Source organism: Capra hircus, chromosome 10 (genome assembly GCF_001704415.2).
Source record: "Capra hircus breed San Clemente chromosome 10, ASM170441v1, whole genome shotgun sequence".
NCBI lineage: Eukaryota > Metazoa > Chordata > Mammalia > Artiodactyla > Bovidae > Capra > Capra hircus.
In genome coordinates this window covers 60,392,386-60,407,890 of record NC_030817.1, presented here as the reverse complement: position 1 = coordinate 60,407,890, position 15,505 = coordinate 60,392,386, and the positions used below count along the sequence as shown (strand labels likewise).

Below are 15,505 nucleotides of genomic sequence, written 5' to 3'. Positions count from 1 at the left end.
TATCTAGTAGCTCATCCTTTTTTCCCTTTTTCAATTTTTGCGGATATTGAAGAAATTCAAACACCTTGTTTTACCCTTAGTCATTCCACTAGAACAGCTTTGTTCTTCCTACCAAAAAGCCCAATTCTCTAGGGTACCAATTTTTAAAGATAGTTTTCAACAAGTATGTCTCAGACAGAGGTTATGAAGAGCAAGCTAATTTAAATTTTTCAGGGGCATTAGCCCTGTAGATAGATGTTGAAGGCCAGGGTCTCTGGACTTTCTGAAACGGTAAAAAGGGTCCATAAAAAGTGAAAAAATAATGATGGTCAACCAAATTAAAGTCATTAACAAATCTGCTCATTCATTCATTGCATTTTTTTCTGCATGCCTGCCCTATGAAACATGCTATGCTAGGCACTGTTAGGATCTAGCTGGAGCGGAAATCAGAGAACACCAAAGATGGCCCTTAAATCAGATCCTATAAGGAAGAGTTCAAATAACCAGGAATGGTTTTGCCTGAAATAAGGTTTCAGAAGATGAGAATCCTCATGCCTAAATAATTAACCAGTTTTCTTGCAGAAGAAAGATTAGATTTGTTTTATATAGGACCACATAGAATCAATATCAATGGGTGGAAAGCAATGGAAGGAAATAACAAGAACTTGCTCTCAGAGCAATCTAAAGATAGAATCAGATGGGGAGGAGCAGAAGCCTAATTAGGAAAGTTGTTACCTGGGACACTCTAAACTGCACCACTGGATACCCTACCTCGCAGCCATGAAATTAGAAGACACTTACTCCTTGGAAGAAAAGTTATGACCAACCTAGATAGTATATTCAAAAGCAGACATTAGTTTGCCAGCTAAGGTCCATCTATTCAAGGCTATGGTTTTTCCTGTGGTCATGTATGGATGTGAGAAGGCTGAGCACTGAAGAATTGATGCTTTTGAACTGTGGTGTTGGAGAAGACTCTTGAGAGTCCCTTGAACTGCAAGGAGATCCAACCAGTCCATTCTGAAGGAGATCAACCCTGGGGTTTCTTTGGAAGGAATGATGCTAAAGCTGAAACTCCAGTACTTTGGCCACCTCATGCGAAGAGTTGACTCCTTGGAAAAGACTCTGATGCTGGGAGGGATTGGGGGCAGGAGGAGAAGGGGACGACCGAGGATGAGATGGCTGGATGGCATCACGGACTCGATGGACGTGAGTCTGAGTGAACTCCGGGAGATGGTGATGAACAGGGAGGCCTGGCGTGCTGCAATTCATGGGGTCGCAAAGAGTCGGACACGACTGAGCGACTGAACTGAACTGAAAACAAATCTTAACCTGATGCTTCAGAGCAAATCACCTCTAACTCTATGACCCAAAGGCAATCACTGATAACATACTAGCATGTTTTTTTCTATGCATTTTTTTTAACATAGTGAATTTGTACCATATATACAATTTCTCACTTTTTATTGAAAATTTTCTCTGGGCTATTTTGTAGACTACCAATATTTACCAAAGTTTTCTCTAACTGTTGGACATTTAGAATTTAACAGTAAGAGCAAGAGTTCTCAAGACATCCTACTGGTGGTTTGAATCTCACTGTGCTTTCTTGGAAAGGTCTTCTTTGTGCCTCACTTGCCTCATCTGTAAATGGGGATTATGCCTCACAGAACTGTTTTATTAAAGGAGTTAATTTAAGTTAAGCATTAAGAACAGTGCCTAACACAGCATTCACTCAAAAAGTTGTATCAATTTTAGGTAAAAGCATTAAGTCTATGGAGAACTACTGTGAAAGACTTCAAAATGGACCAAAAGATTACTAGCTGTTTTTCAAGGAACTTGAATCTTTGCCTACACACTTTTCAGGTAGAACCTGAAAAAAGAACCCCGAGCTTTTGTGTTGAGCTATTTTACAACTTTCCAAGTTATACATAAGTGATACAGACATGCACATTGTCCACACACATTTACCCATGCACATTTGTCTGATGGAAAACTGACTTCCCCTGTTGAAAAAAAACAAAAACCAGTTGTACATTTATTTATAAATTAATTATAAAAATCCTTGATTCACCTATTGTGATGCTTTCAATTCTCCTTTGAACTGGTAGAAAAATCTTACTGGTTTCATTGAGTAAATTCTTAAACAGGTCCTTTGACAGGTCCCATTCAGCCCAAACTCAGTAATTCAACCTAAGACTATGCACAGATGTGAGAGTTGGACTGTGAAAAAAGCTGAACACCAAAGAATTGATGCTTTTGAACTGTGGTGTTGGAGAAGACTCCTGAGAGTCCCATGGACTGCAAGGAGATCCAACCAGTCCATTCTAAAGGAGATTAGTCCTGGGTGTTCTTTGGAAGGAATGATCCTAAAGCTGAAACTCCAGTACTTTGGCCACCTCATGCGAAGAGTTGACTCACTGGAAAAGACTGATGCTGGGAGGGATTGGGGGCAGGATAAGGGGACGACAGAGGATGAGGTGGCTGGATGGCATCACCGACTCGATGGACGTTGAGTTTGAGTGAACTCCAGGAATTGGTGAGTTGGTCCAACTCTTTGCAACCCCGTGAATCACAGCATGCCAGGCCCCCCTGTCCATCACCAACTCCCGGAGTTCACCCAAACTCACGTCCATTGATTCGGTGATGCTATCCAGCTATCTCATCCTCTGTCGTCCCCTTCTCCTCCTGCCCCCAATCCCTCCCAGCATCAGAGTCTTTTCCAATGAATCAACTCTTCACATGAGGTGGCCAAAGTACTGGAGTTTCAGCTTTAGGATCATCCCTTCCAAAGAACACCCAGGACTAATCTCCTTTAGAATGGACTGGTTGGATCTCCTTGCAGTCCATGAGACTCCCAAGAGTCTTCTCCAACACCACAGTTCAAAAGCATCAATTCTTCAGCACTCAGCCTTCTTCACAGTCCAACTCTCACATCCATACATGACCACTGGAAAAACCATAGCCTTGACTAGACGAACCTTTGTTGGCAAAGTAACGTTTCTGCTTTTAAATATGCTATTTAGGTTGTTCATAACTTTCCTTCCAAGGAGTGAGTGTCTTTTAATTTCATGGCTGCAGTCACCGTCTGCAATGATTTTGGAGCCCCAAAAAATAAAGTCTGACACTGTTAACTCTTTAATGGTAGTTCACCTCTCCTGTACAATCTATTGTGTTTTGCCATCAACATTATTGAGCTTGGACTTACCTGGTGGTCCAGTCGTTAGGATTCCAAGCTCTCACTGCCAAGGGCCCAGGCTCAATCCCTGGTCAGGGAATTAACATCCCACTTGCAAGGTGTGGTTAAAAAAAAAACAATTATCAACCTTTTACAAGCAAATTTAATTCAACTCTTCCAACAATTCAGTACCTACCATTAATACACAATGTCTAATGCTACATGCTGTGGTAAATATGAAGATAACTTATCATGTAAATTCATCCTCTGGGGACAAGGTAGTCTTTCAACCTTAAAATAGTACTTCCTGTTACCTAAATTCATCTTTGGGGATCAGAGGTACAGTCTTTCAAAGTGTGCTGTGGGTATTAAGAATATTAGCACTGATGTCAGTCTCAAGTTCCAGTCTTGACGCCATTCTAACTTAGGAAGACTGCAAAAACTGCTTAATCTCTAGCTTTATAAGGATACCCACAAATGTGGATATCCACAATGTGGATATATCAATGCACAAATGTGGATTGAGACTCGAAAAAGATATTACACATAAAAGCACTTAGCATAAAGTGTCACATACATTTTTGTTGTTGTTGTCATAGTTGATATACAATATTGGGGCACATACATTTTAAAACAATCTTTATTCAACTCTGAATAGAGAAGACCATCTGCCCACACCAGCCTTCCTACCCACACCACAGGGCCAGGACTGGCTAGAGAATGTTCCCTTCCACACAATTCTCAACTCACAATTCTTACAGGAGCATTTACCCAGAACTATCCAACTAGAGCAGTGTTCATCTTTCCCCCAGCTCTCATACCCAAATATACCACTTCATTTACTTAAATCACTGTTTAGGCCTCTCCTCTTCACCTAAAATTTTTTACACTTGCTCAGCTGGTATTGCTTCTCACCCAGCCACTCTTATCTTTAACATAGAAAACTTTCCTGTTTCATCTCCTCTGCCAAAATTCTATCTACTTCCTTACCGTTTGAAACCTGTTCCCTAAACACTTTCCCAGAAACAGTTAAAATTTCATTAGAAGTCCATCACAGGATTACCATGTACTCTTGTGACTCAGTGCCAGTAACAGCTGAATTTACCATGAAGCTCTTGAGACCTAAGCTTCAGGGTCCCTAACCTCCATGAGCTCCTTTCGTCTTACACTGTGTTCAACCATTTTTGAAGTTTTCTAACATAACACTTTTTTGCTTTCCCTTCTATCTTCCTCTTCCCTTCTCTTGGAAATAACCCAGAACAGCCTTCTCCATGTTTATCAATCTCTAGACTTTAGGGATAAGATCTCACCCAGTCAGGAGAATGAGATCCCCAAACAGCAGATACTATTCATAACCTGAGAAAAACCAGTCAAGCCTATCTTGTCATAGTTCAGTTCAGGTTAGTCACTCAAGTCTTGTCTCTTTGTGACCCCACACCAGGCTCCGGTCTCTGAATTCTCCAGGCAGGAATACTGGAGTGGGCTGCCATTTCTTTCTCCAGGTTATTCAGTGACAATTCCATACCACCCACTGCAAGATCCCCAGGCAACAGCAAGCCCCAGAGGGAGCCCAGGATAGGCTCCTGTCAATTCCAGATGAACACCTACTTCAGAGCTTAACACAAATGTCTAATAAGCATTTTAAATTCAATATGCCTGAAACTCAACACTTTTTCTTCCCTAAACCAAGCTAACTTCAGTCCTGGCTCGAGTAACCCTTCCAGTGGCTTGGGCCAAAACCCTTAGAATCACTCTTGGTTCTCTCCCACACCTAATCCTTCAACAAATCCAGTCTTCCTCTTAAGAAGTCATTTTGACGTGTGTTAGTTGACTAGCTCAACTTTTATGCTGCCTATTCTGATAGACTTGTTTTTCTGTTAAACCTTTCCCACTAAAAGCTACTTTTGTTCGAAAGACCCATTTCACTTTTAATCACCTCACCCAAACACATTAGGAAATTTACAAGCTTTCTTGTAAACTGGTGAATTATCCCAAAAGCCAGGACTACTAAACACTAGGTAAATGCTCAGAGCAGATCTTAATGACAGCAACTACTTGAGTCCAATTTGTCTCAGGTTATATGCTGGATGCTGCTACATGTAGTGGGCATCCTAACAAAAAATGGCTTTTTTGCCGTATAAAGCTAAAACTGACACCACAAGAGTTCAGCATGAATACTTTCGCATAAGTCAGGGAAAATAAATATTTTTAAGTTGAATCCTGAAAAGTAAATTTTTAAAAGATTTCACTCATAACTGAAGATTTGAAAACTTTTATTTTATATACAAACAACTAGTATTTCCGCCTAAGGTTGGTGTGCTGGATGAGCCATCTGAGGAAGTTCAGTTAGTCCAACTGGGGAAGAAAAAAAGAAAATTAATTAATTCAAAATGCCTTAAACATCACCATTTTATTCTCAGAAAGAAATGGTTCACTGTAGAATGAGGTTTAAACTGGAAATCTGACCCACCCAAACAAGTAATCCAGATCTAAATACCTTAAATATTTATTGAACACCTACTACAAGCTGCTCCATGAATCTCAGCTTGATTTGTAACTCAGTTTTTGTATTGGGATATCCACTTCTACCATCAAAGAAATTTCCCAGTAGAAAACATTGCTTCAGAAAATGATCCTTACCAAAAGCTCAAGACGGTCATTAAGTAGTAACTAATTACACAGCTAATATTTTGTTACTCATTGTGTGCCAGACACTGTTCTATGAGACATTCATAAACATAAATCAATTCATTTATTCTTAATCTCTGAGAAATGGGACACAAAACTGGCAGACTTGAGTCCATTCTCTCATCTGTGATACTGAGTTATTTCAGCTCCCATAACACTAAACATGTATTTCTTAGGTATTTGGTCAAAGTCAAAAGTTTAAGCTTAAGATACTTTGTCACAGAAATCGCACATTAACAATTCATCTCCGCTATTACATTAACAAATTATACCCACCGTAACACTTCAACATAAGAACTTCTAATTTAAACAAATACGGTCTACTCAACATTGTTGCATTCTAATTACTAATAAAAAGGTAGTGACAAAATTTTATATCTCAAAGAACCAGTTAGAAATTAATCAAATTAAAAAAAAAAACTAACATTTAAGTGACTTTTAGGAGGCAAGAAACAGTCACGTATGTTTGCAATAACCCTACTATTCATTTTTCACAGGAAAAAACTTAACTTTGAGTGACTTGACCAAAGTCATAAGACTATTAAATGACAGACCTCTGAATCCTAAAAAGGTCTATCTGGCCCCAAACCTCAAGCTCATTCCACTACATGACCCTATTCAGTTATTTCAAGGCAGAGGTCAAGGCACGTATTTTGCCGAAAATTAACAAGATATGATTAGTGATCTAATGTTTCATTTTAGCGACTTCTGAAAAGTAATGTTTATCCAACATTACATATAGCAGTTAAAACTAATAGAAGTGGGTAAAAATGTATTAGAAAAACTACTTTTCCACGCCTTCACATCCCCCTCAATCCTATTAAGATGACTGCTAAGCCTCTCAACTGCGTTGTCCGCTACAAAGGAAGAGCCCTGCTAGCTGAAAGAGAAAAACTCAAACAGGAGACCATGGCGTCCGCCAGCGTACCTTAATGAAGCCGATGTCCTTCGCATACTGCCGGAAACACTGGCGGCACATATTGAGGCCGTATTTCCGGATCAGACCGTGCCGGTTTGAGCAGACTCGGCTGCAAAAAGAAACGGCGTTATCGCTAGTGACAGAAAGTAAAGTATCGGCACTCCGGGGGGCCACCACTCGCACCGGAGGTCTCCACGGACCCATCTGAGGCCTGTAAATGGCGGCAGCCACCTCTCCGATTCCGTCTCCCCCCACGCGCCGCCCGTGGGCTCCACTACATTATATTTCAAGCAGTGTCGCGCCCCAAAGCAACCCTTCCAAACAGCCACATTCTTTTTCTCACCAAGAGCGAGAACCCTGGCCGAATTTTCTCGGATGGCTCCAGTAGAGCTGCTGATGACCCATGTTGCTTTCTTGGCTGCAACGAGGTAAAAGGAAGGAGGGAGCGTACGCATGCGCTCTTCAAAATTTTAGGACACAGCTTACCCAGAAGGCAGTGCTGATAAATGGCGCGTGCGCAATGTGTCCACGGAGTCGCAGGGGCGGAAAGAGGCTTGCAAATATTCTAGGCGGGCCCAGCTGATGACGTCACCACACCTCAGCCTCAAGTGTTGTCTTGCGGAGGTCTGCGGTCGCCGGGCGCGGTGGCGCGCGCCTGTAATCCCAGCTACTCGGGAGGCTGAGGCTGGAGGATCGCTTGAGCTCAGGAGTTCTGGGCTGCAGTGCGCTATGCCGATCGGGTGTCCGCACTAAGTTCGGCATCAATATGGTGACCTCCCGGGAGCGGGGGACCACCAGGTTGCCTAAGGAGGGGTGAACCGGCCCAGGTCGGAAACGGAGCAGGTCAAAACTCCCGTGCTGATCAGTAGTGGGATCGCGCCTGTGAATAGCCACTGTACTCCAGCCTGGGCAACATAGCGAGACCCTGTCTCTTTTGAGCCTCCAGGAAAGAATTTTGAACTTTTAAGAAATAAACGATGTAACTTTGTTCTCGTCGTCTGAACCTTTATACATTCTTCTAATTAAAAGTTTGCACTTGGAAAAAGGATTTTTTTCCTGAACTCAGCACTGACACCTACTGGAATAAAATTGTAAAATAACTTAAAATCAACTGTAATAATTAGGAGTGGACGGTAGGAGTTGCTGTTTTGTTAGGCGACTTCTTCTTAATTGGCACACAGTTTCTAGAGACACCTACACTATTCCAGAAGAATGACAAGAGACAATGTCTTTAATATTTAAGTGTAGCTAGTTGAGTTTAAAGTAAGAAAAAGTAAATAGCCAATGTGTACTGCTTTGACTAGATGATTCGGTAATAAAACAACTTGTGAAAACCAAATGCCATCCAATAAACTAGTGAAAGTTCAGTTCGGTTCAGTTCAGTCGCTCAGTCGTGTCCGACTCCTTGAGACCCCATGAATCGCAGCACGCCAGGCCTCCCTGTCCATCACCAACTCCCGGAGTTCACTCAGACTCACGGCCATCGAGTCAGTGATGCCATCCAGCCATCTCATCCTCGGTCGTCCCCTTCTCCTCCTGCCCTCAATCCCTCCCAGCATCACAGTCTTTTCCAAGGAGTCAACTCTTCGCATGAGGTGGCCAAAGTACTGGAGTTTCAGCTTTAGCATCATTCCTTCCAAAGAAATCCCAGGGTTGATCTCCTTCAGAATGGACTGGTTGGATCTCCTTGCAGTTCAAGGGACTCTCAAGAGTCTTCTCCAACACCACAGTTCAAAAGCATCAATTCTTCGGGGCTCAGCCTTCTTCACAGTCCAATTCTCACATCCATACATGACTACTGGAAAAACCATAGCCTTGACTGCTGCTGCTAAGTCACTTCAGTCGTGTCCGACTCTGTGCGACCCCAGAGATGGCAGCCCACCAGGCTCCCCCATCCCTGGGATTCTCCAGGCAAGAACACTGCAGTGGGTTGCCATTTCCTTCTCCAATGCATGAAAGTGAAAAGTGAAAGTGAAGTAGCCTTGACTAGAGGGACCTTAGTCGGCAAAGTAAGGTCTCTGCTTTTGAATATGCTATCTAGGTTGCTCATAACTTTTCTTCCAAAGAGTAAGCGTCTTTTAATTTCATGGATGCAATCACCATCTGCAGTGATTTTGGAGCCCCAAAAAATAGTCTGACACTGTCTCCACTGTTTCCCCATCTATTTCCCATGGAGTGATGGGACCAGATGCCATGCTCTTCGTTTTCTGAATGTTGAGCTTTAAGCCAACTTTTTCACTCTCCTCTTTTACTTTCATCAAGAGGCTTTTTAGTTCCTCTTCACTTTGCTGTCCCTAAAATCCACGTAGTCATTTATAATGTCTCTAAATAAACCTAAAATTATACATGGCTCTGATATCAAAGCTTTAACCAGATCTATAAAATGTACCACAGGGTGCAATAATGCAGGAAACTTTTACACATGAACTCTTTTACTAGAATTGAAATACCATACCTCTTGAAGATATATTCTTTCAGGTCTAGTGCCCCTCCCAACCTAAATTAGGCACTTTGTTACCTGATAAAAGAAGTAGTCAAGCCAGAGATTTAAAAAACTGATATGACCTGATCCTGCTCTCAGAACGAATGTATTAAGAAAAATAGAACTGTCTCAGAGCCCTTCCTTCCAGTTTCAGCTTCTTCGTTTTGTTTTCAGGTTCAATGTTCATGACTCTGAGTAGGTAGGACAATTGTATTCAATGATAGATGTACTCATAGAGCACAAGAAGAGCAAAGAAGAAAGAGATTAATTCCAGGGTGAGTTTCATTTGAGGGGCCTTTGAAATAGACCTTAAGTGAAGAGTGAGGTTTACACAGACAGCAGGGAACATAGAGAGAGGACGACTTTGAGCCCAGAACTGGAGTTGGGAAAAGCTTAGGGAGAATAACAACCCTGTGTAAGTAGAGAGGAGGATGCACAAAAGATCTAGTGACAGATGATTAATTAAAACTTAAAGTCTGACTGTAGAAGGTCCAATGTCAAGCTTCTACAGTTTGCCTGGATTTGTATCAGTCATAGATGTGTAGTTTACAAAATCCATATGCTTCTCAGAAGCTAATCAAACATTTCCCCGCCTATAGTCTCTCAGCCCTTTCCTAGTTGTTCTCCATAATTGTTAAAAGATGACAATGGTACTGAGATCAATTCCATAAATAATTTCAATACTCTGCTATAAAATCCTCAAGGGAGCAGGGGAAAGATAAACAAGAAACAATTAATTACACTTGAACAATAACAATCTCTTATAGCTTAAAGTGTGTTGAACTATGGTGATATTCAACTAGTTCTTAACGTTTATTCTCGTCTTGAAAATTATTCTCCTTGATGGAGATATTACAAAACTGCAGTTGAAAAGTTGTACTTCCCACTCAGTCTTAAGATGACGTAGCACCATCTGTCTCCATCAATGGAATTATCAATTTCTTTTTCAATAAGAAAGCTGAGAATACCATTTTAAAAGTCCATTTTAGCCCAATATTTGTAAAGAGCTTTTAGCTTAATTCTATACTATTTTTACAAAATCCTATTACTCATTTGTATTTGGCTTTTAAATACTTCTTTTAGATTACATTTTCCCTGAATATAATACATACCAAGTAGTCTACGTTATGACCAACCTAGACAGTATATTAAAAAGCAGAGACATTACTTTGTCAACAAAGTTCCGTCTAGTCAAGGCTATGGTTTTTCCAGTAGTCATGTATGGATGTGAGAGTTGGACAATAAAGAAAGCTGAGCGCTGAAGAATTGATGCTTTTGAACTGTGGTGTTGGAGAAGACTCTTGAGAGTCCCTTGAACTGCAAGGAGGTCCAATCAGTCCATCCTAAAGGAGATCAGTCCTGGGTGTTCATTGGAAGGACTGATGCTAAAGCTGAAACTCCAATACTTTGGTCACCTCATGCAAAGAGTTGACTCATTGGAAAAGACCCTGATGCTGGGAGGGATTAGGGGCAGGAGGAGAAGGGGACGACAGAGGATGAGATGGCTGGATGGCATCACCAACTCAATGGACATAAGTCTGAGTGAATTCCAGGAGTTGGTGATAGACAGGGAGGCCTGGTGTGCTGCGATTCATGGGGTCTCAAAGAGTCGGACACGACTGAGCAACTGAACTGAACTGACTGACTGACTCTTTCTTAAATACAATGAAATTCAAAGAAAAAGAAAAAATGTGCCACTAATCTCCTAGCCCAGATAACCCCTATTAATATTTTGTTTCACCTGAGTATAGATATTATTTTTTAATTTAAGCACATTGGAATGATCTGCATGTTAAGACATCATTATGCAAGATATCGCCTATTTTCCTCCTTAACTTAGTCTCACAATTATTTGTGATTCTGCATCCATAATTAAAGACTTACATCTCTATTGAGCTGTCTTCAATTTCAAAATATATATTGAATATATATATTAAAATGGGTATATATATATAAACATATATATGTTTATGATGCATTAAGCTCTGCATCATCAAAATTCAAATAGAAACAAGAGTTGCCATTTTTAGGCTATCAGAAGGACAAGTACAAAATAAAAAGATTGCTACTTCACACTGTTGAGGAATGTGAAAAAACAGATACTTTCTGTGGGTATGAGTTGAATTGTTACAATTTCCATAGAAAGCAAATTGATAATATCCATCAAAAATTTAACAGATTTTTCTTTTATAAAATATTTCAACAGATATTGAAATTTTAATTAATTTTATACTGTAAAGCGGGCTTTCTGGTGGCTCAGACTGTAAAGAATCCACTGGCATTGCAGGAGACCTAGGTTCGATCCCTGGGTTGGGAAGATCCTCTGAAGGAGGGCATGGCAACCCACTCCAGTATTCTTGACTGGAGAATCCCCATGGACAGAGAAGCCTGGCGGGCTACAGTCCGTGGGGTGGCAAAGAGTCGGACACGACTGAGCAACTAAGCACAGCACAGCATATACTGTAAAGCAAAACACAGATACATAAAGTATATTTTTAAAAGTAAGTTTTTATTCAACCCAGATCCCTGTTTCTCCAGTCTCTCTGTCCAAACTCACCTGTTACCAGTTTTGGAGAGGATCTTTAAAAAACAGTGTTATCTGTCTACCTATGTATTCATCCACTTAGAAGTGTATGTGTGTTATATCTATGTATATGTATAAATGTGTCCATATACACATTTGCACTTATCTTTATATATGTTTATTACTTCTCTTTTCATTTATACAAACAGAATACCATACCCAGTATTTTCACAAATAGGTCATAAAGCATCTTAGAAGAGTATAAAATCTATAAAGAAGTACCAAAAGTAGAAGATGAAATTAAATGGAAACATCTTTGAGCATTCTTTTGCATACTTAAAGTGTAGTCATATCTATATAGTATATTTATATTATAAAGTAGGTCTATAAAATAAAATTCTGGAAATGGGACTCAGAGACCAAAGAACATGAACTTTTAAATTTTTGATAGAGATTACCAGTTTGCCTTCTATGGATATTATAACAATTCAGCCTCATACCCATAGAATGTATCTGTTTTTCCACACTCCCCCAACAGTGTGAAGTAACAAACTTTTTTTATATTTGGCCTTCTAATAGCCTAAAGATGACAACTGTTCTTTCTATTTGAATTTTGATGATGCAGAGTATGTTTTCCTATGTTTATAAGACAGCCATGTATGTTTATCAGATAATTTCTCCTTCCAGTCTACAGTCCACTTTCTTAATGTTTTACTGGGCTGTAGTTTGTGTATTTGTCAATGACTATATGAAAGAAAATTAGCCCTTTGATCATCATATTGGTTGCAAATAGTTTTAAAGTTTTTGTATCAAAATTTATAATTGATAGGTTTAAAATTTTTTTCCAGTGTTTTCTTGTAGTACTGTTATAATTTTGGTTTTCATTTTAAATCCTGAATCCACCCAAAAGTTATGTCTCTGTCACCGACGAGTACGGGAGAATCCAGTTCTTTCCCTACCAAATGGCTAGCTACTTATTCTAACACAAGAAGGATTAACCAAATGCATATTAATCAGTAATCTTACTCTGTTCTAGCACAATACAGGCTCTCATACCTATTTGTTAAATGATACTCATTTACTCATTCATTTATTCTGCAAATATGCATTGAGTACCTACAATATGTGAACATTATGCTTGATCTTAAATACAACAGTTGTGACTCAAGAAGCTGTCCAGGAAGCTTGTAGTCTATTGGTAAAGACAGGCATTAAATAAGTAATCATATAGCAATTATTTTAGACAAGATAACCTAAGATTCCTCTTGCTGTGAACATCCAAACTTGCTAGAAGAAACATGGTACATTTTAAAATGCAGAGTTGAGCTCCATGGACTCTCAAAGATCACATACTAAGAAGTAACTGAAAACGACAAAGGCTGCTCTGGAGAGATTTGTCCAGCTAGTTTATAGGACCTGGATTCCAAAGAGAAAAAGAGGCAAGGCTTTGGGTAACTGTATTCAATTAAACTGCAGAGTGGAAATCCATGAAGGTTTCTTGGAAGAATTAAATACAGCATTTGAGACTTAAGTTCTAGTACTATTTGTTCTACCAGTGACTATCTGTGAAGTCACAGGCAAATTCCTTTACTCTTTTCAGCCTTCACTACTCTTGTGTAAAGTGAGAGAATTGAATTAGAATACTATAAACTGTGTTTCAAGGTAAAAGAAACCCAAGTAAGATGGTAGGTGCTAAGAGAGGGCATCAGAGGGCAGACAGACTGAAACCAAAATCACAGAAAACTAGCCAATCTGATCACATGGACCACAGCCTTGTCTAACTCAATGAAACTAAGCCATGCCGTGTAGGGCCACCCAAGGCAGATGGGTCATGGTGGAGAGGTCTGACAGAATATGGTCCACTGGAGAAGGGAATGGCAAACCACTTCAGTATTCTTGCCTTGAGAACCCCATGAACAGTGTGAAAAGGCAAAAAGACAGGACACTGAAAGATGAACTCCCCAGGTCAGTAGGTGCCCAAAATGCTATTGGAGATCAGTGGAGAAATAACTCCAGAAAGAATGAAGGGATGGAGCCAAAGCAAAAACAACACCCAGTTGTGGATGGAACTGATGATAGAAGCAAGGTCCAATGCTGTAAGAACAATATTGCATAGGAACCTGGAATGTTAGGTCCATGAATCAAGGCAAATTCGAAGTGGTCAAACAGAAGGTGGCAAGAGTGAACGTTGACATTCTAGGAATCAGCGAACTAAACTGGACTGGAATGGGTGAATTTAACTCAGATGACCATTATATCTACTACTGTGGGCAGGAATCCCTTAGAAGAAATGGAGTAGCCATCATGGTCAACAAAAGAGTCCGAAATGCAGTGCTTGGATGCAATCTCAAAAACGACAGAATGATCTCTGTTTGTTGCCAAGGCAAACCATTCAACTCACAGTAATCCAAGTCTATGCCCCAACCAGTAACGCTGAAGAAGCTGAAGTTGAACAGTTCTGTGAAGACCTCCAAGACCTTTTAGAACTAAAAAGAACCAAAAAAGATGTCCTTTTCATTCTAGGGGACTGGAATGCAAAGTAGGAAGTCAAGAAACACCTGGAGTAACAGGCAAATTTGGCCTTGGAATGCAGAATGAAGCAGGGCAAAGGCTAATAGAGTTTTGCAAAGAGAATGCACTGGTCATAGCATACACCCAACAACACAAGAGAAGACTCTACACATGGACATCACCAGATGGTCAACACCAAAATCAGATTGACTATATTCTTTGCGCCCAAAGATGGAGAAACTCTATACAATCAGCAAAAACAAGACCGGGAGCTGACTGTGGCTCAGATTATGAATTCCTTATTGCCAAATTCAGATGTAAATTGAAGAAAGTGGGGAAAACCACTAGACCATTCAGGTATGACCTAAATCAAATCCCTTATGATTATACAGTGGAAGTGAGAAATAGATTTAAGGGACTAGATCTGATAGACAGAGTGCCTGATGAACTATGAACAGAGGTTCATGACATCGTACAGGAGAGAGGGATCAAGATCATTCCCAAGGAAAAGAAATGCAATAAAGCAAAATGGCTGTCTGAGGAGGCCTTACAAATAGCTGTGAAAAGAAGAGAAGCAAAAAGCAAAGGAGAGAAGGAAAGATATACCCATCTGAATGTGGAGTTTCAAAGAATAGCAAGGAGAGATAAGAAAGCCTTCCTCAGCAATCAATGCAAAGAAATAAAGAAAACAATAGAATGGGAAAGACTAGAGGTCTCTTCAAGAAAATTTAACATACCTAGGGAAAGTCGAACACAAATGAAGCGACTTAGCAGCAGCAGCAGCACCAGGGAACATTTCATGCAAAGATGGGCTCAATAAAGGACAGAAATGGTATGGACCTAACAGAAGCAGAAGATATTCATTAAGAAAATATGGCAAGAATACACAGAAGAACTGAACAAAAAAGATCTTCACGACCCGGATAATCATGATGGTGTGATTGCTCACCTAGAGCCAGACATCCTGGAATGTGAAGTCAAGTGGGCCTTAGGAAGCATCACTACGAACAAAGCTAGTGGAGGTGATGGAATTCCAGTTGAGCTATTTCAAATCATAAAAGATGATGCTGTGAAAGTGCTGTACTCAATATGTCAGCAAATTTGGAAAACTCAGCAGGGGCCACAGGACTGCAAAAGGTCAGTTTTCATTCCAATCCCAAAGAAAGGCAATGTCAAAGAATGCTCAAACTACCACACAATTGCACTCATCTCAGACACTAGTAAAGCAAT

At 40.2% G+C, this 15,505-nt stretch overlaps 1 protein-coding gene across 1 annotated transcript; it reads right to left on the bottom strand.

The window, feature by feature from the left end:
- On the bottom strand, positions 5,408-7,238 carry RPS29 (ribosomal protein S29). Its single transcript, XM_005685625.2, has 3 exons — positions 7,102-7,238; positions 6,768-6,867; positions 5,408-5,506 (listed from the first exon to the last, which is right to left on the bottom strand). The coding sequence occupies exons 1-3, from the start codon at positions 7,161-7,163 to the stop codon at positions 5,498-5,500; spliced, it is 171 nt and encodes a 56-aa protein (XP_005685682.1). The 5' UTR covers positions 7,164-7,238; the 3' UTR covers positions 5,408-5,497.